General features: G+C 37.5%; 1 protein-coding gene across 1 annotated transcript in view; it reads left to right on the plus strand.

The window, feature by feature from the left end:
- The window catches only part of USP25 (ubiquitin specific peptidase 25), a 185,721-nt gene that overhangs the window by 62,472 nt on the left and 98,559 nt on the right, over window positions 1-24,690 (plus strand). Inside the window, exon 5 of the mRNA XM_012730671.1 lies at window positions 24,471-24,667. Within this exon, the coding sequence (XP_012586125.1) occupies window positions 24,471-24,667 (197 nt within the window). The remainder of the gene's footprint in view (window positions 1-24,470; window positions 24,668-24,690) is intronic.

Genomic DNA, 24,690 nt, shown 5'->3' on the forward strand with positions numbered 1-24,690 from the left:
TTATATCCTTACCTGTCATTTTTCTCTTAGAAAATAGTTCTCTAATTCTAACATTAGCTGTCTAATCAACCCAATGAAAAGTAAATTTGGCATTCATTATTTTAGCAATCTTTCTCCAATGCTTCCTCCTGTGTAGGCACTGTATACAGGGAGAGAAGGTATAGACATAAACCCCATCCTCATGGAGCACATGGTCATCTAGAAAGACAATATGTAATCAGAAAGTCACCCAAGTATATAATTAGAAAGTGTGTGGCAAGGACACGTGATTTAGTCCAAGGAGTCCAAGAAGACTTTGACAAGATGGAGACTTGTGAGTTAAGACTGCAAGAACAATTCAGAAATAAATAAAATGAAGAGTTTGGGAAGAGTTGTGTGAAAGGGGAGAAAAGTGTGTAAACACATGTCTGAGGCGGGAGAGAGATCAGAACACTGGAAGAGTATCCGTGTGGGTAGAAATAAAACAATGAAGGAGAGAGAATGGCATAAGATGGGAATGGAGAGTTGGCAGGAGACAGACCTTGGGGGTAGGGTCTTGCAGCCAGAGGTAAAGGGCGCTGACATTTTCAGACTAGTGAACAGCATCAGATTTGCTACATTCTTGGCCTTCCCCATGTGGGTATGGAAACTAACCAAATACAGGACTTCTGTTGGCAATGACAATAGTGGGAAAGGAAACTAGTTAATGACATCTGAACTCTTGATCCTATCTTTTCCTGGTCCACAGATGAACAAACACTCATAATAAGCTAGTGGAAATGTATTTGGAAACATATGCTTGATGTACATGCTTGGGGAACACAAAGTTTGACATGATTACAGAAGACAGAGTTTGTTGTGATTACTTGTCATTGAAGAAAAATTGGTTCAACGATGTCATCAATTACAAATGAAGTGGATAACCTTAATATCTTGTCATAAAATGATTTTAATTACAAATAAAAAGTTGAAAGAATTTCTGTCCTCTGTAATCATCTAATAAATCATAAAAAACAGCAAGTATATATTTTGACATGTTCTTTAAACAAATGTAAAACTCAACCATTAGATTCTATGGTCCTCAAGGTCCCCTGTGAGATGGCTACTTAAAATATGTTCCCGGCGCCAGCAGCATCAACATCATCCCTAGTGTATTCAGAATGTCAGAACTTCCGAATTTCAGGCACTACAAGGCCCTTAGAATTAGACTGTAAATTTATTTATTTATTTATTTTAAGATTTATTTATTTATGCATACAGAACTTGGGTACAGGCCAGAGGTGCAGGGGCGGTGAGAGGATTCACCAGAGACAGAGTAGGGAGCAGAAGAGGCAGATTGTCAAAGTACACTGCTGAGGGGAGCAGCGGGTGGGTCAGGAGAGGTCTGCTGCGCCATGTGGGATCCCTCCGGGGCAGGCGGGAATCGAACTCATGCGGAAGTGGCTTTAGCTTGTTAGTGCTGTGTTTAGCTTCTTAGTGCCACCAGGGAGGGTCCTAGAGTCTAAATTTTAATAAGGTCTCCATTTGATTTGTTTCACATTAAAATTTGAGATGATTACTTTAGAATTTATTTAAGTCCAGTGAAGGAAGCTGTATTTGAATAATTGAAATGGTTGTGTCATGATTGTGTTCAACTTTACTAAATGTGCATTGTCTGTTCCTTAGATATATAGCTATTTAGTACTGTGTTATAAGTTAAATTGGGAGAGTTTGCCAAATCAATGTTTAAAAATTTCCTATTCTTCAAGCTTTTTTCCCTCCCTTTCCTTTAATAGACATGTTATTTATATATCTGCATATGAAATGTATGATGTAGTGGACACACGCATATTTTAATGTTTTCTTGGAAGAGGGATCAGGCTATTTCTAAAACCTTTCAACAGGGTATTTGTGGTAGAAATGAAAAGAGGGCTTGAGCATGGGAAGATTCTCTTCCATTCATGTTAATGTGATGTGGCTGTTTTATAAAGGAAACGTAGCTAATGTTCTTTTAATTTAACAAGGAACATCCTAGACCTTAGACTAGAGTACATTTTGAGTAAAAATGAGTGAAGATCTTTCACTGATATTGCATACAAAAACAACATCCCTAGGTTCTACCCCTAAATCTAGTATATTGTATGTCAGTTATACTTTATCAAACAAACAGAAGACATTTCATATCCAAATGAATTTGGGCTTGTTATCTTGGTTCTTGTGTTAGGGTTCTATTTGCAGTTGTTACAAGTGATTAAAAATTTAATTACATAATGCAAAATATATTTATTATTTTACAGTTCTGTATTTTAGAATCCAACAGGCTTTAGGAGAGTAAAGCCAAGCTGCCAGGTGGCCTAAAAAACATTTCTGAAAGCACAAGGGGAGAATATATTTTCTCATCCATTCAAGTTCTAGAGCTCAGTAGCTTTCCTTGATGGGCCTCTCCCATTTGCAAAGTCCACAGTGGCCAGTGGGACATTTCTTACCGGTGACATAGTTCCCTTCCTCTTCACTTGTAAAGACCCTGTGATTACATTGGATCTACCTGGATAATCCAAGAAAATTTCTACTCTAAGGTCAGCTGATTAGCAACCTTAACTCCATCTGTTACCTTAATTCCTTGTTGCCTCGTAATATATTTACATATTCTATAAGTTAGAAAGATTAGGACATGGACATCATAGGGAGACGATATTCTGCCAACCACAGTGTTCATAGGGTGGCTACCGTGATGTGGGGAGACAAGCAGAGAAGGAATTCCAGAAAGAAAAGGAGAGGACACCCGTACAAGGACTGCAGGCTATGCAGTCCTGAGGAAGCCACCCCATGACAGCTTCCCAGTAGTGAGCATTGTCTACCAATGAGACTTTAAACTGACATTGATCATAAATTTTATTATCCCCCTTTGTGTGGACTCCCATTCTGCACATTTCTGCACTAAACCTAGCAGTTATTGAAAAATTTGTTACTTAGTATGACTGGGATGGAAAAGAGGGTGGGTGAAATGTTTACAGAGCCTGGAGTAAAGACAGATTTAGACAGAATAGCTGTAAGGTGAAGAATGATGACAAAAGATAGGCAGTCAATTCACAGAATTTCACAGCGGGGAACGACAGGGCGTTCACTATCATACCCATCGTTCAGCACTCAGGGAAGTGCACCACTCCAGAAGTGCTGTGCCTGTGACAATTCATTTCCACTAAGCAGATATGATTATTGATTTCACACATACGATAAATGTCTGCATATGTATTGGACTCTGAGAATCAAAGGCAAATAGGTATGCATCTGTCTGCAAAGTGCTTGCATTCTCAAGGAAGAATTTAGTAAATGACTTTATAGGATAAAGTATACCCAGATCAATACAATGGGAGTATCTCAGAGCATGAAGACAAACTTCCAAAGCAGACTGCACATGTCAAAGGATATCCAGAAACAATGTTTAAGCTATGTATGGATGTATGACTAGGAGAATATGAGTACATCGAGGATTTTCTGCCTTTCAGAAATAACGAACAGCAACACGTACAAATGTATAGTCCTAAAATAGATACAACACACATAAGCTAATTTTATTTTTGCACCCATTTATGCTTCACACTGCTCTCACAATGTGTGGTTCCTCTTCCTTTAAAACTGAATCCCAACTGATCCCATCCACTTCTCCCATGAAGGGTCTCTCTGCTGGGTCTCTTATTCTTCATTTCCACTGAGTCATCAATATTTCTGGAGCTTTATTTTCTAAACTTAAAGAAAACGCTTTAATATCTTTCAGGTTTAGTCATTTTGTAAGCTCCATCTCGTCCCTACATCTCCAGTTTGCTAGTGTCTCTTTCCTTCCCTCCAAATTTCTCAAAAGAATGCTATTAGATTTTTCTGGTTTTTTATATCCTATTTACTTCCAGCCTCATGTTTATCTCAGTTCCAAATAATATCTAAAATACCTGAAAACTGCTTTCCCAAAGGAATCAATTTTTTGTTGTTGGAATGGCTTTTCAGTCAGTGACTTTCTCAACTCTGACATCAATGCTCACTTCCTTTTGGGAGCACTATTCTCTCTCTCCACAGGTGGCTGGATGCTGATCTCCCTCCTCCATGAACAACCTTGCATCTCATCTTCCTCTTCCTCTTTCTCCACTTCTGCAACAAGAATCAATTCTCTAGTGTTCCTTCATTTACTTTTTTAAAAAAGCTTATTCAAATAAAATTCCTGGTTAAATAACATTGAAGTTTAGCTTAGAATTCACGCTAGTAGGATTCGGTTTCTACAAGTTTGCTTCAATATACAACTATTTGAGAGGACTGACATAATTAGAGTGGGTCTAGATAGATTACAAGTTGTATTGTTATAAGGCATAGAAGATGAGGAATATGATGGGTTAAACCTGTCTCCTGCCACATTTTGCCCCACATACTGCTTTTATGGCTGTATTCAGTTGGCAAATATGTCACTTGATTTTAAAATTCTGTACAAGAATGTGGGAACAAGGCAGTGAAGTAGAGAGGTGAGGGCAAAATAATGAAATTCACTTTGAACTACTTAATGAGTCACTTAAGGATGATCAAAAGTAACCAGCTAACAATATTTAAGTTCTATTCTTATTTCATGATTTTTTTAGATAGGGGCAATTTTTCAAGAAAATATTAGATCATCAGCATACCTAAGTGCTCATTGACAGATGAGTAGATAAAGAAATGATGGAATATAGGTTCGATGGAATACAATTAATGTATTAGAAAAGATGAAATAGTATCTTTTTGGAGAAAATGGATAGATCCTGAGGTGATTATGCTAAGTGAAATTAGTCAGAATGTGAAAAAAATACTGATGGTCTCACACATTTCTGGAATATAAAATACAGCAATAATCAAAAAAAATCTCATACTGGCAAAATACAGTAAGACTTTCACAGACCAACTCTGTGAAAAAATAAAGCAGTCACCAGAGGGGGAGGGGAGGAGCAGTATCTAGTGTATGGGCACTGGAACTCGAACTAGAGAAGCACACATGTTACTGTGTGACACCCCCAAATTATATAATTCAGTAAACAGATGGCATATCAATAAAAATTGGTTTAAATGTTACATTTAAAATTTATGTTTGATGAAGAGTGTGGTAAATCCTAGAAAAGTGTGATGTGATAAAAAGGACATGGGCTCTCTGGTAGTCTTAATATGAGAGAAGAAAAAATGAATGCGCTTGAAGATAGATTAAGAGAAAAAAATTTAAAAATTTAAGGGTTGGAAGAAACATTAAAAGTTATCTAGTAGATGACTGGATTAAAAAGATGTGGTATATATATACAATGGAATATTACTCAGCAACCAAAAAAGAAACACATGTCTTTTGCAGCAACTTGGATGGAGCTGGAAAAGATCATGCTTAGTGAGATAAGCCAGAAAGAAAGAAAAACACCGGATGGTTTCACTCATAGCAGGAGTATAATGGACCAGGCGGGAAAATAACAAGAATAATGAACAGCCATATACCAGAGACATTTTGTAGGGGTGGAGTGGGGAATGGGATCAAAAACGGGACGGTGGGGAGGAAAGTGCATGGGATTATGGTGATGGCACACGGGTGACTGACTTGGTGATGGGAAGCCCACAGGAATTACAATTGAGATGAAAAAAAAAATGTACAAAATGATGTAAAAATAAAGTGTTATAAAAAATATATTTTAATACCAAAAAAAAAGTTATCTAGTATATCTACGAATCTTCCTTCAAAGATCTGTTAAAAATATATACACTTTTTTAATGGGATGTTAATTTTTTTTTTAAAGATTTATTTATTTGTTCATACAGAGGCTCAGGGGCGGTGAGAGGCTTCACCAGAGACAGAGTGGGGAGCAGAACTGGCGAATTAACGAAGTACACTGCTGAGGGGAGCAGTGGGCGGGTCAGGAGAGGTCTGCCACGCCATGTGGTCACCTCTGGGGCAGGCGGGAATGGAACTCATGCGGAAGTGGCCTCAGCTTCTCAGTGCTATGCTTTAACCCACTGCGCCACCAGGGAGGGTCGGATGTTAATTTTTATGGATCCTTTAACTCTTTCCCTCAAGCCTATTGCAAATAGAAGCACGTAACTTTTAAGACATCTGTCATAAATGAAGCAACTTTCACATTTAAATGTCATTTGCTTCTAAAAAGCACTGCCATGGCAAATGTATACAGTTAAGATTGAATTGGATAATTAGAACAAAAGTATATTTTCCATATAATTACAGAGCATCCTCGCTGAATTTTTAAAATAATTTTACATTGACAGTTTTTTAATAAATTATTATAAGCTGTCTACTTTAAAACTATCTGCTTCTACTTTGATCTGTTCTGGTATTAAGGAACTTAAAGCTCTTATTTATGACCTTGGCTCATAGGACTCCAGTATTTAACGTCATTTCAGTGTTCAATTTCAGTCCAGCTGTTCATGTTTTCACATTTAGGTAACTTGCTTCCAAATATTTATGACACTGAACTATTGAAGGTCAAGTTACTAGTAAGTGAACTTTTCTTTATTGCAGTGTAAGAAGAATAGTGTAGATTTTATCTTAATATTATTAACTATTTCTGTCTCAGTGACTGAAATTTGTAGTTGAATTCATGTTCAAATATTACATAAACTCAGATTTCACATGTGTTGTTATAGAGGCTGCTGAGAAGAGACAGCCCTTATCTTCAAGGTCTGATCTGCCTAAAATTGTGATTTTTAAAATAAACTTGGAAGCTTTATTGAAGTTCTGTTATTCAGGCTTGCTTGAAGTGGAACCTGTTTCCAAGGCTGCCTAGGCATCATTAATAGCTTTTAAAAGCTTCCCAGATAATTTTAATGGGAATCAAAATCAGAATTATTAGATTACATAGTAAGAAAAATATACAGATTGATTTGGAAGTGATAGAAAAGAAAGTCATACACACACACAAAAGATTTCAGAGGACAAGGAGTTAATATCCAATGGAAAATTAGCAGCAAATGTTTCTGAGCTTAAAAGGGTATGAAGATTTTGGAGAGGAATAACTGACTGAGGAGATGCATATCTGCCAAGAAAACATCAGGATTTCAGGAAGGCAAAAAAACTCAAAAAACCTCACTTAACAAGACCTTTTTAAATGGTATGGAAAAGAGACAATCCAAGAATAGAATTGTGGAAAAGAACATAAGACAGGAAACAGGGTTCAAATTGAGAAGACCTTAAAAATCTTGAATTTCAGAGTGCTGTCATTTAAAGGTTTTTTCTCACAAAGTTGTTTACATTATTTAAATATTCATAAATTTAAATCCATGACCCTGTTATCCACTTTAAGAATTAAATATTAGTAGGACAGAAGGAGCCCAATGGGACACCTGGTAGAGGATTATTGGGAGTGCTGGTGGTGGCAGAGGATGAAAAATTACATATATAGTTTGAAACTATAATCTCAGAGCAGATACAAAAATATAAACCTACTTTTTCTTAATAGATATAATTTGGGGAAAAAAAAGACATTTATAGCAGTTGAAATCTCCATGGGCCCTTCCCTAATCATAACTACCTTGCCCTCTGCTTAGGCAATTATCATTCTAACTTTAAAGTTTATTATTTTCATGCGTTTCTTAATACTTAAGATGCATAGGTGATGATACTCCTAAATAAAACACCTTTTCCAAATTATAAAGCTTGGAAGAGCATGAATACAGCACAATGAAACATGTTTGGGAAGTTAGAAGCAGCTATAATACACAGGATTTTTCTGTATTGGCTAGGAGTGATTAAGCAAGCTTAGAAAATTGGGGTATGGAGATAAAGATGGATGTCAAGGAAGGAATGGAAATGAAATCTTAATGCTTTAAATATAGAGAATGAGGTAGCAGAGATGAGTGGAGCAAAGATAGCAGGCTTTGGATGTGAGAAATCAGAATTATAATATGGTGCTGACAGACACAATGAATCATGTAAGAACTGATCTCTGGGAGTGTACATGTTGTTCGTGGAATTTGGCCCGGTTGACTACTCACCCGGGTCTCCCGACCACTGTTGACGGATTCTCCTCTCTGGCCTCTGTCTAACTCTCTTCTGACTTTGTTTTCACCTTTCCTATTGCTCCTTGTCAGTCCCCCGAGGCCTCCATTCTGTGTCCACTTTCTCTTGCTAACTCACTTTCTGGTATAGATTCATTCTTTTCCAGGGCCTTAACATGAAAAATGATGGCTTCCAACTCCGTATGGTTGACATGTGTGTCTCCTTAGCACCAGACCTGGAGTTCTAGCTGTCTATGATTATCCAGCTCCACAGGCACTTTCAATTTGTTAATCTTATTATGTCCCAGTTCCTCTCTCACTTCATTCTTTCCCTTTATGACTTATTTCCTCTCCCGTTGCTTGCGATCTCTGCAGATGGACCCACGATCTTCTACCTTCTTATTTAAGCTAGAAACAGGGGACCTCCTGCTGCTTCCCGACTATTAACTGTGCCCACTAATTAGCCTCATATCTTACCAATACCTGCTTGGCTCCTCCACCCTCCCCAACTCTTTCCACTGCCCTAATCACAAATTGTTTCTCTATTTCCCGGTCTATAGATTTATCTTACCCATATATAGTTATGTTTAAATTCTCTCTCTCTCAAAAAGAAGTACTTTTTATTACGTTTTACAGAGTCTCCCCCCTTTTTTATTCTGAGCTCTAATTAGAATTCTAGAGTTGACTCAAAGACATTCAGTGATACCAAGTTGCAAGGTTAAAGGGCAGATGAATCTTTTGGGGAGACCTGAGTCAGGCACAAAAGCACAGACCATCTTTCCCTTTTTATCCTGCTGCACTGTAATCCACTCCCCAAATATTTACCAAACACCTGCCATATGTCAGAGATTTCTCAGTGCTCATATATCTTCATTTTTTTTTCAATTTTAGAAAAAGTCAAATGGAAGTTATGACACTCTACAGTTTACTTCCAGCATGAAATGAATGTGTTTTGCTTTGTTTTGTTTCCTTATTGAGATACAACTGTGGATTGGATATAAGCCTAAGGTGCACACTATTCATTGGACTAACATATAGTGTAAATCTATGTCTGTCAACTCATATAGATAAAATAAAAAGTACAAGAAAAAAAAAAGGTGTTTCTTCTTGTGATAAAAACTCTTAGGATCTACTCTCTTAATTTTGATATATATCAGAGAGTAGCATTAATTACAGTCATTACATTGTACTATACTTTCCTCATCGTATTTATCTTAAAATTACAAGTTTGGAACTTGAGACCACCTTTATATTAAGATTTTTAAAGATTTATTTGTGCATACAGACCTGGGATACAAGCCAGAGGTGCAGGGGTAGTGAGAAGATTCACCAGAGGCAGAGTGGGGAGCAGAACAGGCAGATTGTCTAAGTACACTGCTGAGGGGAGCAGCGGGCAGGTCAGGAGAGGTCTGCTGTGCCATGTGGTCACCTCCGGGGCAGGCGGGAATTGAACCCATGAGGAAGTGGCTTTAGCTTCTTAGTGCTGTGCTTTAACCCGCTGCGCCACCAAGAAGGGCCGTTTATTAAGATTTTTAACTCTCTCAATGACCAGAAAATTAATAATATTATGATTCCCATTCTACAAATAAGGAAACCATAGGATATAGACGTTTCATTACCCAAATTCATTAACGACAGTGGTTGCCTGCACCTGGACATCAATCCAGCATATTTGGCTCTAGAATTTTGCTACTCACAGTGAATCCAGTAGATCACATAGACCAGTAGAATTATATCCCTTGGGATATCAGAAATGCAGACCCTCTGTCCCCATCCCAGATCTACTCAATCAGAATTTGAATTTTGACAAGATGCCTAGGGGATAGAGATATCCATTCATGTTTGTAAAGCACATCTTTTGAGAGTGAATTTTTTTTTAAGATTTATTTATTTTTGCATACAGAACTGGGGTACAGGCCAGAGGCTCAGGGGCGGTGAGAGGCTTCACCAGAGACAGAGTGGGGAACAGAACAGGCAGATCGACGAAGTACACTGCTGAGGGGAGTAGCAGGCGGGTCAGGAGAGGTCTGCCACGCCATGTGGTCACCTCCGGGGCAGGCGGGAATCGAACTCATGCAGAAGCAGCTTCAGATTCTCAGTGCTGAGCTTTAACCCGCTGCGCCACCAGGGAGGGCCGAGAGTGAATTTTTAACTATTGGGTTGTTGGAAAAGTCATAATCTATTACCCCTATGTAATGTGTGGAGAATTCATGATTCTTCAGACACACAGTTTGGTTATTCTTTTATGGCCTGTCAAAGGCAAAAGTAATTATCCCCCAAATCTTGCCCCTCTACTTTTTCACCAAAGGGAAGATAGCAACAATAGCCCTGTTATTAGGTTCTGAATGAGCCCCAAGTCGGTGAGCTAAGCAAACCCCTCTCGGCTGTACTCTGCCATAGTCGCTTTTTCATTGGCATGACTCTACCACCTGATACCCTGAGTACAGTTAAGATAGAAAATTAAGAAGTTAAAACTTTTCTGGCCAGGGAAAATCTGAACCTGTATTCCTAGTAGCTATTTTCTACCCAGTTCTTCTACAGCTCCTAAAGAGGAACAGGGGGTTTGATATTCCCAGTGACCCCTTGTGGCTTCAGGATAGTCCAAACACTTAATATTGGTTTAGTACCTGTTGCTAGGTAGAAGAAAGGGTGAAAGCATCTATGACTTGTAATCTAAGGAAGATATTGAGCCCTAGTTAACATCACAGTCCCAGAACACATTAGCAATGACTTAAAGTGATGTGGATCTTCTAAATTAATATGGTAGGAGGGTTGGGTTTTAGGGGATGTAAATCACACATATGCAATTCACTCAATGAGACTTCTCAATGCACATTCACATGGAGGGAAGAGGACAAGATTGCTCCTGTGGGCCATTTTTAAGGGCACAACTAATCCATTCATGATGATTACAACATGATCATTTCCCAAAGGCCCCAAATTCTACATGAAAAATTAGAGTTTTGTTGGGGGTAACAAGCAATCTATTGCCTTGATCTTCCCCATTAGAAATATCATGTTACTGACCTAACTGGGACATATCACTTGTACTCAAAGCACCAAGCTCTGAACCACAAGATGGTTTCTATAATGCAAGCATTTGACAATTGAGTGGCACCATGTCAGAGGATAGCAGAGTCTGTACTCAAGAAAAGGCGGCCTCCTAGAGTAGCAAGTAAAGGAATGTTTTATAGGGAAAAAGAAACATGGAAGATACAGGAGTTGGGAGAGTTTCTTCATTCTGAAGTCCAGGCATGGCCAAGCCATCAGCCACAAGGTTATTGATACTTCTGAAGTAGTTCATGTCTTATGTTACCAATTAAAATCACTCACAGTGTGCATCAGGGTGATGTTATCAGCATCCTGAGAAGGGTCAGAAATAGTTCATTCACCATTAGGCAACCATCATCATGGCCCTGAGGAATGTAGGAGGTCATTCTAAGGTAGAGGTCAAGTCATTACTCTTGCCCAGGAACTACTGAATCACTTCTGTCTTTGTTACTATGAACATACTCATTACACCGCTGTCAGCTGTACTGACCTATGTCACTCGTCATTATCTCTAGTAGACAGTAAGTTTTCAACATCCCATATTATATTGCTCATTTACTCTTAAACCAATGCCTGCCTAATATTAATATCTTCTGAATCTTTTTAAATTGCAATAACACTGGTTTATAACATTGTTTATGATTTAGAGATATAACATCCCCCTTTCATGTGTTGTTATCACACCACACCCACCACCAAACTCTCATAGACCTCGACCATAGCTTATTGCTCCTCTGGATCTTTTTTTTTTTTAGATTATTCATGCACACAAGAACTGGGATACAGGCCAAGGGTGTGGGGGGTTGAGAGGATTCACCAGAAACAGAGTGGGGAGCAGAACAAGCAGACTGACTGAAACACACAGCTGAGGGGAGCAGCAGGTGAGACAGGACAGGTGTGCCATGCCATGTGAGTCACCTCTCTGACTGGGAATTGAATTCATGCCGCAGTGGCTGTGCAGTGACAGCTTTATAGTGCTGTGCTTTAACCCCTTGTGCCACCAGAGAGGGCCCGCCTCTGAATCTTCTAATGGATATCTGTTGAATGGTTGTTTCCAAATTTATCTACTTTTTAAAAGATTTTATTTATCTATCTTTATTAAAGATTTTATTTTAAGTGAAAGAAGATTATTTCACTGCACAGTCCTTATTACGGTATAACTCTACTAGAGAAGAGTTACTGTGTTATGGATCTTTTCCTTTGACTCATATTCTATTTTTAAAGTGTCTTGCATAAGGATACAACATAATAGTTCAGTCAGAACTAGTATCAATAGTGTAGTACAGAGTGAAAGTGTGATTTTTAAAATAGTCTGAGAAAGCTCTCTGAAATACAACAGAAAAGAACTGGGATGAATCTGAACTTTTACAAAAATTTCCTAAAAGTCTCTGTTCTGTTGACAAATAGAATTGTTTGTAGTTAAGAGCAATTCCATATTCCTCAGCTACAGTGTTTGCTTATTAAGAAAATAAATTTATCCCCTTCCTTTCAGAGTGTTTGCAATATTAGGATGTGTGTGTGTGCATACATAATATGTATGTATATGTATACCTATAAGTATACATATATGTAAACATATGTATATGTGTGTTGATATATATGTAGGTATGTATATAATATGTGTGTTTATGCTACATTACACTGGGCTGGTTCTAGAAGTGTAATTAATTATCATTTCTACTGTAGTACCAAACAATGGCAATATTTTCTCCATGTTACAAACATTGATTTAAATGCAAAAAAAAAATTGATAAGCAATCAGAAAGATATATGTATACAAATGTGTGTGTATAAACTTCCATCTGAAAATTAGAGCTTATATTTATATTTGCTTATCAATAAAATGGAATGCCTGACAACACAAGAATTTTGTTAAAAATTATCACTAATTTTAAAAATAAGAATAGTCTGAGTTAGGGCAATAAATGAATGCAGACCAGAACACTTACATTTTGGAATTGGCATAGACTTGATTTAAAACTTTGAGAACATTAAAGTTCTGTATAAATTGCACTGAGAAAAGTCTATTTCTAGCCTTGTGATTTATTCATATTCATTCCATGACTCACATTTATGATTAACTTTGGGGCAGTCTTTGATATTCATCTAGATATAAAAGAAGGAGAAAAAAAAAAGTTGATCCCCTTAAATGTAGAATTAGTAAAAGTAACAAATTAAAATGTGGAAAATTAGCAGTTAATAGTATGCTATTTAGTCCAAAATATGAAAGACAACTACTTAAATTTAATCATCACAAACTATAGGAAGAATATATTATTTTCAAGTGCCATCCCTTTGGTTAGGAAAAACCAAAATACAAAAAAAGAAATAACCTTCAAAAAACCAAAAATCTGGGGAAAAAAATTTGCTTCTAAAAAGATCATAATTTCCAACTCTACACATTTTACTTCTATTCCATGACTAAGTACATCCAAGAATGAGGAATTGTATTATTAAGTTTTTATTCATTTGAGTTGGGAAATAAGCATATAGTTAAATTCCCTAGATTCCTGGTTATCAATATACTATACACCTTTCTTATTTCTGTCTTTGAAGAATTCCCTGAATGCAACTTGTTTTGTTTTCTTTTTTTTCACTTGTTCCCAGAGAATTTTGATATTAAACCTCAAAAACCAATTCCAGTTTGTTGTAGGACAGGTCTCGTTGAGTGAGGTTTTCTGTTTAATTATTTTTTAAAGATTTATTTATTTATGCATGCAAAACTGAGGTACAGGTTAGAGGTGCAGGGTCAGTGAGAGGATTCACCAAAGACAGAGTCGGAAGCAGAACAGGCAGATCAATGAAGTACACTGCTGAGGGGAGCAGCGGGTGGGTCAGGAGAGGTCTGCCGCGCCATGTGGGTCAGCTCTGGGATGGGGAATCAAACTCGTGAAGTGGCTGCTTCTAGCATCATAGTGTTGTGCTTTAACCTGTTGGGCCACCAGGGAGGGCTCAGTTTTCTGTTCAATATTTTAACACATTGATAAATACTTAAGCAGCAAAATACTCGTACTTGATAAATTCTCACTAAAGTAAGATGGAAACAGCTTATAGTTTCCCTTTACTAATTATAAACTGGGGACTCCCAGATGAGAATTTTTGATAGGTGATTTCGTTCATATGTGTGTTTTTAGTCTATCCAATATCATTTCCAGTTTAATTCTGATGTAAGTTGGACAGGTAATAAAATTGCTTGGAAGATTAAAATGACTATTAAACTTTTGTTTAGCTATATGTTTCTGGATAAGATAAAAATTTCAAGAGAAAAGTAAAATCCCTTCGAATCTAAATTCTTGGCATATGAGAGTGCTTTTATTTCTCTTTTGCTTGTCTCTGGTAATAGGTTATTCTCTTGTCATTAGATTAGAATCTTTACACTGTAAATATTTTTTAAGAAAACACTTTGCAAATCTGTTAGCTGTCTGTCTGACAAATATCAGAAGTGAATGTAAAAAGCAGAATAGAGTTTTAATATAACTATAGAGATATGCTTTTCCTAGATCCTTTAGGTCAAAGATCCAATTGTACTGCATAGTCCTATAAGAACTCTTTATTATAAATTGAAAAAAAAAAAAGAAAATATTTGGGTCTCCCTGTTGGCACAGGGGTTAAAGTCTCAGTGCTGTCAAGCTCTCTATTGCCAGCCTACCTTCAGTCACTAGGGCATGAGTTTAATTCCAGGCCAGGCCAGGGAGCTGACCCACATAGCACAGCAGACCTCTCCTGTCTCACCCACTGCTCCCCTCAGCAGTGTATTTTAGTCACTCCATCTGTTCTGCTCCCCATTCTGTCTCTGGTGAGTCCTCTAACCCCCTGCACCCCTGGCCTACACCTCAGCTCTTGTATTCCCAAACAAATTAAATAAATAGTTAAAAATAAGTTGCAAACATTTAGCAGGTAAATTAGGGTTGGCACTGAAGGATAAAGAGAATTTGAATTAGACAGGCTCTTTTAAAATCAGTGTGTTGTCACACAGAACTGCCCCCATAGAATATTGGCAGTCTAGTATACATTGCAGATTTTTACCAGTGCCTTCAATCTATTGAAGAATTTTGACTATGTGTGTTTTAAAGAACATGAAATGATCTTCAATATATATCATTCAACAGGGAAAAGCAGGGTGAAAAATAGGTATATTAATGCTATCTTCTCTCTGGTTTCTGTATGCTTAGATAAGCCTAGGTAATATTTCAGAAGCTACAAAAGAAACTGCAAGAATAAGTATCCCTATAAAGGAAAACAAGGAAATTGAATGTAATAAATATTTTTACTTACAAATGATATGAGAAACTTAAAATTTTTGCTTTAAATATATGTATTATCTACTAACATAAAACCTATACAAGTGCTGGGAACCCAGTCTTTCTGACTCAGAACATCCGGAGTTTGGTTAGGTGTTGGAGTTTGAATAGCCATAACTCTTCTTGGACAGAACTTTCTGCCTTCTCTCAAGATATGGTTACACGAGAATATAATTTTTATCTTCCAAACTTAAACAGCATATGGAGTGGAGTGGGGAATTGTGGACTTCCTTTTAGTAAGGATAGTGGATATATAACTGATATTTTTGTATTACTTTATATTGTAATAGCACAGGCTTTTTGGAAATACATTTTAATGAAATAGAATTATGATGTTATTAAAGTGTGTGATTTTATAGTACCAAATGTCAGTAAGTTCTAATAATATGATTTTTCACACACATTATAATTAAGTAATTGAATCCTAAATACTCGTAAGGACAAACTGTGAAGTCCAAAATTCAGTCTTAGACTTAGGTCTTGGGAATGTGTGATTACAAGATAGAGGGGAAGTCACATCACATTACAGCGAGCTTCCCAGTCTCTAGTGCGGTAGATGTGGGCCAGTCTTGTGAGTTTCTGCTTTCTCCTTTATCAGTATGGTACCAACAGAGACACTTAATCTGGTTATACAGGCCATCTATGTAGATCTAGTATCTTACCATTTTCTTTTGAACATATGCAAATCGGTGCCTTCTAGCCTCTAGGCAACCTCAGAGCCCGTCATCAGTCCTTTGGCACAATCTTCAAAGTTTCACTGCACCCTGATTATTGCTTGTTCCCTTGCTTAATGCCTTTGGGGCTTAAAAGGTGGCCCTCATGTAGGATCATCCAGCGTTTCTGGAAAGTGATGGCATGTCACATGTCAGGTTATCCCACATCAGCATATCGCACTTGTCTGAGATGATGTAACAGGTGGTATCTTCAGGAAAAGGATAGAGGCAATGGTTACCCTCATCCTCTCACAATGTAGCAAAATGGACGTAGTCAACTGGGCCTTCCCATACACTTCTGAAATGTAGGATTTTAAAAGACCCAGCAGGGCCCTCCCTGGTGGCGCAATGGATTAAAATGCAGCACTAAGAGCTAGCTGCAGCCACTGCATGCAGCACAAGTTCCTCCTGGCTGGAGGAGTGGAAAGTGGGGGGAGACGCTGACACGCAAGGCGCAGAAGACCTCTCCTAACTTGCCCACTGCTCCTCTCAGCAGTGTATTTCAGTAGGTCTGCCTGTTCTGCTCTCCCACTTTCTCTGGTGAGTCCTCTCACTCCCTGCACCTCTGGCCTGTAGCCCAGTTCTATATGCATAAATAAGTAAATCTTAAAAATAAATAAGTAAATAAATAAAAGTCACAGCAAAAGGTACACGATTCAGGCAATGAAAGTTAAACTGTATAACTTTCTCTCCCACTAAAGTGACCAGACACTCCCATATCCTCCTAGTATTTGCCAATTATTATTTGGTCATCTCATTGAAATGAGGGCTGGAACTCATTTAACTGAATGTATCTTCATATTCAATTACAAAACTATCCTTTCTTTGGAATGCTATCACCTGTCACTTAACAATTGTGAGATCATTCTTAAAATGTATTTTCCATAGAAATTATCGAGTTAGAAGTATTACCAGATATGATTGCATCATACATTCTGCTATTTAGTAAAAACTGGACAAGCTGAGATTCCTTGTTATTAAGAGCAGAAATCAATGCTGCCTTTAGGAAAGAAATCTGTTGGAAATATATCTGGCAACTGACAGACAGACTAAAAGGAAGGATGGATAACTTGATGGGAAATAGACAGGAACCAGGGATTGGGTGTGGGGTGTGTGTGCAGCTGAAGAGATGAACTTCCAGCAGCCAGTGGCTTGATATGGGATATTGCCACCTTCCCACTGCCCCACCACTCCAGAAAGCATTCGAGATTGTCCTTTTCTTTCCCTTACTCACTAGTGATCCAGTGGGCATGGGGGAACATCTGCTTGATTGTGTGATTTCATGGATCTGAGAGAACCAGTATCTGGAATTTTGGGTTTCTGTGGCAGTAGATGGAATCTGTGTCTCTTCAAGACACTGTCAAATTGTGGAAGCTTGGGGCTCAGAAAATGGGTTGCCTCCACCCCAAAACATGTCCCTGATATATTCAGGGCAAAATGTTTGTATTTTCTAAAAACAGGTCTTATATGCTACATGTTTAAGAGAAAATATGCAGCACATCCTATTTTATAAAAAAATTCATACATAAAACCTCTGTTTTAACTTTTCAACTACAATTTTTCAATATATTCATATGCAAGACATATATACACACTTGGAAAAAAAAAAAACCTAAGCTCTTTTATCACTTTTACCAGAAGAGTATAAATACAAAGATAAAAAAACTAAACTAATAAATGAATTATCATTAAATTTTTTTCTATTACATATAAGAAATATACATATTTATGCATATAAGAACTGGGGTATCAGCCAGAGGTGCTGGGATGAGAGGATTTACCAGAGACAGAGTTGGGAGCAGAACAGATGGATTGACTGAAATACATTGCTGAGGGGAGCAGTAGGAGAGACAGGAGAAATGTGGGTCACTTCCCTGGCCGAGGACCACAACTCATGTTGCAGTGGCTGGCAATAGCTTGATAGCCCTGAGACTTTAATCCCTGCATCATCCGGAAGGCCCAGCACATAAAAATATTAAGAAAGATCTTAAATAAGGGCAAAGAAATCAGAACATCAGAGTAAAATCATTTAGTGTCCAAGTCTGTGCCACTTTTCAGTAGAGTTTATGAAAAAGGAGATAACAAAACAGTGGGAGAATTCTTGGATTCCCAGAAGTTGCCATTTGTGTGTGCAGCAGTGAATAATGTCATTTAAGCAAAATGGGGATTATGCAAGATTCCAGAAAACGATTACCATGCTCAAGGTTATTTTTTCCCCCACAATGTCCGCTACTCACCAGGCTGTTTGTTGTAGAAACTTTGGCTAGAGGTCTTCTTGCTCATCTTGTGCAGCTAACTGTTTCAAAATGAACATGATAAGCTTTTGATAATTTTATTCAAGCTTCTATGAAGCAAATGTAAGGGAAAGGTGAAGTTTTTAGTCCCTTTATTCAGTTAGCGGAATCTGGTGCCCATCTTGTCAATTCTTCATTCTTTCTCCATCCATTGCTACCTGCTCAAACACCACTTTCTACATGAAACCTTGTTTAATTTTCCCAATCTGAGTCCACTTTACCTTTTTCTGAATTCCTGTAATTTATTTGTAAATAAATTTGCTTATTGGCTTCCCATACATACTCTTATGTTCCTGATTCTTCTACCCAAGTGTGAGCTGTGTCAGAGAAGAGACTTTTTGCTTTAGGCAGAACTAAGTCCTCTCTGTCCCTTGTGTCTTCATCATCACGTTATGCACTGGCATTGTTTCCATCGCTGACATCCCTCCCTCCCCAAAGCTGTCGGTTTTTGGGAGTAAAAATCATTTTTTTCCCACCTGTTTGTTACCCATGGTTCTGAAACTCCAAAGAATCAATAGAGTGATAGTCTTATCAGTTTGTCTGAAGTGGGTTTGTCATATACAAGATACATACTAATTTCTCATTTTTTGGCAAAATTTTCATACTTTTGGAATTCCAATGAAAGACATGTGTTTGTAATGTGGGGTGTGTGTGTGTGTGCGTGTGTGTGTTTCTCTTTCGGAAGTTAATCTTAATAGGCCATGTCAAAAAGAGTTAACATTATAGCATTTATTCTTTCAGGATGGAAAAAATTAATCTGAAGATTGAGTATAAACCCGTAATATAAGAATGCAAATCATCTTCATCTGTTATTGATCTTCAGACAAAGATCTGCATAAGTGAATGCTAAATGAATGCCATAATGTGACTTTTTAAAAATTGTATTATTTTTATTGAGGTGAATAATGTTGGCAAGTGAGGTAGTGCTGTTGTATCTGTCACCCTCCTAAACCAGACTATGCCAGCTAAAGCACCAAAGTTGGAGTCAGAAGAACACTAGCCTCCTTTTGTATTACTGAATAAAATCCACTTCAGTTATGATGGTAGGCACACATTTTAACACAGTTGCACACTTGCTGTGTGATGTTGGCTAGTCACTCAACCATTCTGAGCATAGTTTCCATATTTTCAGAATAGATATCGAGAATGTCATGTCTTGTCTCAGCATAGTGAGTGAGAGTCAAAAGTGATGCACTACATCTGTATATAGTAACACATAAGTAAATATAAAACTATTATATATTATGTAATTATAACATTATACATATTGCAGTATGTATAATAGAGTGGTATTATACTAGTTCAGTAAAATTACACTTACTACGTAGTACTATGATTATCTTTCAAAGCCAAATTCATAACTACCAAATATTATAACAATTTATAGTAGTATCATACATTTGAATAACTTGAATTGTCCTTTACTTTTCCAGATGCTTCCAAATAATTCATCTTTAATTTACTTTTAGACTTAATTTATTTATGCATAGAAGAGCTGGGGTATAGGACAGAAGTGTGGCGGGATATGAAAGGATTCACTAGAGACAGAGTGGGGAGCAGGACAGGCAGATTTACTGAAATACACTGGTGAGGGGGAGACAGGAGAGGTCCACTGCGCCATGTGGGTGAGCTCCCTGGCTGGGGATCTAAGTTTCATCACGGTGGTGACAGCATTGAGACTAGCCCCTACACCACTAGGGAGGGCATCATGAATCATTCAGTAACAAGATAAGACCACCACCTCTACTTTATTTTATCATCCAACATTTCTACTGCTTTATTCTAGTCCATTATCATTTCCAAAACTGGAGTTAAATCAGCTTTTGGATGGTACTTAGATAAGGAAGAAATTTTGACTCAATTTATTTCTACTTCAACTTGAAAGGATCAAAATAGTGTTCTTGAGAGACATTAAGAGCTGTCAGGTCAGTTTTATTTCTAGTTCTTGCAAAATGCCTAATGAAAGGGTAAGTCTGCAGCAAGGGCTCTCAACATTTTTTGTTACAAGGACTGCTTTCCATTCTTAAAAACTGAGGATGCCGGCCCTTCCTGGTGGCACAGTGGGTTAAAGCACAGCACTGAGAATCTAAACCCACTTCCGCATGAGTTCGATTCCCGCCTGCCCGGGAGGTAACCACATGGCGTGGCAGACCTCTCCTGACCTGCCCGCTGCTCCCCTCAGCAGTGTACTTCATCGATCTGCCTGTTCTGTTCCCCACTCTGTCTCTGGTGAAGCCTCTTACCGCCCCTGAGCCTCTGGCCTGTACCCCAGTTATGTATGCACAAATAAATAAATCTTTAAAAAAAAATTGAGGATGCCAATAAGATTTTATATCTGTAAGTTATATCTATCACTTTTTATTGTATTAGAAATTAAAGAGGAGAAATTTTAAAAATATTTACTATTTCACTTAAAAACAAAAGCTCATTCTATTTTAATGTAAATATTATTTCTATTAATACAGCCATATTTTCCATCATGAAAAAGAAGAGTGAGGAAGTTATGTTTCTTTACACTTTTGCAGCTCTCTAATGTCGTTTAACCAATGACATTGGATTTTCTAACTGCTTCTGCTGGTTGTCTGGTACAAAATATTGTTTTGGATTGAAGTGTCTGAGGAAAATCTCATTTCACACCAACATATTTTTGGAAAAAGCAACATCTTGCCTATGCAAGGGTTTTGAGTACCTCTAAGAGTCCCTCAATCACACTTAAAAAATAACTGGTGTAAATAACAAACCCTAGAAACCTGACAGAAGAATTGAGGTTATGGTTGGGGAGAGGGCTGAGACAGAGCAAATTGGGCTAAGGAGGACTATGGGTGCCTTGCTGGTGGGTGGCGTGTGGTAATGGATAGCGGAGGGTTGTGATCCTGTAACTCTCAATCACATAGTGTTGTCACTGGTGCTACCTCAATAAAATAAGAAAATGGAAGGGGAGTAAGAAAATAAAAAGAACAAGAGATAGAAAGGAGGAGGAGAAGAAGGAAAAGGAAGGAGAAGAAGAGAAGGAAAAGGAGGAGGAAGAGAAGAAAACTGCCAGTCTATGATGTGGGTATTTGAGTGCAAAAGTGATGATGTCCAATAGCTATCTCCCCTGGGATATGATTTAATTAATTGAAATGATTTAGTATGTTTGGAGTGTGTCTTTGGGTAACTTAATTAAACAATGAGTTGCAGTCTCTTCTTCTGTGAAAAAAGTATAACAATCCATCTTCATGGGATTATTGTAAGGCAAAAATTGTTTGGAGTATAAAGGTGTTGGCCCATAGTAAATATATGGAAATGTGTACGGGGCTCTAAAAAATAACAACCTCTTTCACCTTCTCCCCTCAAACCTTACCCTACAGAAATGTAGAAGTCATTTGCAGTAGGGTCAGTCTTTGAGGGAAGGTTCTGATATTGAAGTCAATAGGATTTCAAAACACTGTTCTATTTTTTACTTATTCAGGATTTATTATCAGTCACTATTTCCATCATCATTATGGATGTTTATGATATGAGAGCCTACTAAAGAGTATGGTAGATTTAAATAGAAACATTTTTTCCACATAGGAAAAAATCCATACATTGTTACTGATGAAAACCAGAACAAGAGAATATATTAAGAGTAGATTATTTTCTCTATGCACATATACATACATATATACATAATTTTATGAAAAAAAGATATCAAAGCCTAGAAAGGATTTTCTAAAGTCTAGAAAGTAGCAAGAGCAATTTCTAAAAATTGTTTATAAATTCACTTAAATTACACTTATGAGCAGACACTCAATATAAATATCATTTTGCCAAATCCAATAAAAAGTGTAACTTGTGCCTAATATTTAAGATTTTTCCTTTTGTTTCTGGTGGCTACTGGCATCATTTGTCTCCAAACAAATTTCTGATTTGCCATATCTCTAGTAGTATACTATAAAAATGAGAGGCATTGACATCTGAATTTTACTTTGCAAGTGAGAACACCAATAATCATCCAGGCTCTGAAACTGGAGGTAAAGTGACTGCCTATATCAAAATAAGTGCTTTCGAACATGATTTGATATGTTAAGCTATTATAAAAATGTCAATGGGATAATATCAAGTTCAGATTTTGTAAACTGACCTCACTTAGCTTTTCTTTTTGTGTTGTTTACTAGATTCAGAATTATTCAAGAACAACTGACTAATTATCCTTGGCCATCATCTACTAGTTACAATTTCTTAATTTATAGGAAGCCCTAATTATAGTAGTAGCACAAACCTTCCTATGATTATTATCTGCCTGCTTTGTACCTTACAATGTTCTGGTATTTTCCATGTGCTTAATCATTAAAATAATCCTATATTATTATTCTCATTTTATAGAAGACAGACGACCCAAAGAACATATCTCAGTAAAGATTATGTCAGAAAAAAATCTACATATCCAAGTCAAGGGGTACTTAATCCAAACAAATGGTTTTACAGGTAAAGGAAGAGCTGAGAGTTCAGGTAGGGGCAGTGAATTAATCCAGAGTTTGCAAATAGCAAGAAATAATTAAGACTTAATTTGCACAAAGGATAGAAAGGGGCAAAATTTTCAGTCAAGAACCTACCTCACCGGGGGTCCATGTGAACCAGTGTAGGCCAGTCTGATGAGAGCTGGAACCACAAAAGAGGTAGAGTTCAAGGAGATGATACCCCCGCAGAGAAGAAACACAAAAGGAAATATCCTGACTTGTCTCTTTCTCTCATCTTCCAGAACTCCACTTATACCTCTCCTTGGCCAATCTCTTCTGAAGCCAGCTGACCTGTGAGTATGGGTCATGTGAGGATACTCTTCTCTGGTTGAGAGCAAAGAAATACAAATCAAGGATTATACCTAATGTCTTAGGCAAGATTACACAGCAGTTCAAATAGCTGGCCCCAAATCACAGATCAAGCACCCCCTAGCTTTGGGTTGTTTTGGGAATTTGTATACATATAGCTTTCTCTGTCAAAGGATAATTTCAGGAAAATATGATCCTACTTCTATAGAAAAATGATCTTCCTTTGAGAATTATCTAATAATTATATATATACTAATAAGATATATTTTTGCGTGTGGGACTAAAAAAAAAATAATGCAGAGAAATATTTACTGCCAAATCCTTGAAACTAAATTTTAGTATCTGGCTGTGCGTGTGTGTAAAACCACAGTACTAGAATGTAAAGCCCTTTAAGTTCAAATGTTGGTAAAGCAACAGATTTCTAAAAAATCCATAACAGAGAAATGTGAAGTTTATATGTTGGAAAGATCTTTGGTCTACACCTGAGGTAAACTGAACTCTAATATGCTATCTTTGACAAATCACACTGTTTTGCCCTCAGTATTCTCATGAAAATTGTGCATTTCATCAGAATTGTTGCATTGTTCCTAAAATCCTGAGTTCCCAACAATTTCACAACTTTTAAAGATATTTTTACAAAGACATAAGCTAGCAATAAAAACTTGTGATTTGTCAGAATCAAATGAGCAAATAAATATGAAGGTTTAAGAGAAAACTGAAAAGGCAGCGAAATATAGTTAATAAGGTGCACGGTTGTAAAGTGCAGAGCTTTATCACAGTCTTGAGTAACTGTGATTCATAATAATTAAACAAAAAGCAGGTATTTCAATTACCATTCACCAAACTTGCTTTTCTGGTCAGTGGATTTAAAACTACACAGGATTTGAATGAGTCTATTGTGCATATGACAATATGCACTGATCGTTCCTCCCATTCACTCCCAACACCCTCACTTCCTATCCCTACATTATTTGTAGAGATATTTGTGATGCTATGGATCGTTGTCTCATTAACTTCCTCACGGTCACATTTAAGGCAAATATTCCATGCATTGTAGTTTCTAATAATTGTTTGGCAATAGGGAAATTACAGTTAAGTATCACCGAGGTAGCGATACTTTTCCGTTGCTTGATACATAGATCATATTTCATTTCCTTAAATTAAGTCTACTAGCAGTACATTTCATTTCTGCCAAGTCTAGCAGTTACTGGCACAAGTTTGAATGAAGAGGGAGAATGTCAATATGCATCTATGTCATGATGGAGGCGAAAAGCACATCCCAGTATAAGAACTTCTGACAGCCCTTTTCTGAAATCACACTTGACTATTTCCTTCGGTCAACTTTATTGCTCGTGAAATTCCTAGAAAGTCGAGGGGAGAGGAAGCTGACAGAGAAAGAAGCCAGAATTCGGAAGCCAACAACATTTGGGGACATTGACAGGGCCTGGAGTGAAACGTTTCAGAGATGTTCGGAAAGTCGGCGATCGGACTGGTCCCCGGAGCAAATAGGAACGTTGCCCCCCTGCCTGGACTCCCGGCTCCGCGAGCCCAGAACCTGCTGGGCGCCTCCAGCCCCGGGGGTGGC

Source organism: Condylura cristata, unplaced genomic scaffold (genome assembly GCF_000260355.1).
Source record: "Condylura cristata isolate star-nosed mole 26May11 unplaced genomic scaffold, ConCri1.0 scaffold00003, whole genome shotgun sequence".
NCBI lineage: Eukaryota > Metazoa > Chordata > Mammalia > Eulipotyphla > Talpidae > Condylura > Condylura cristata.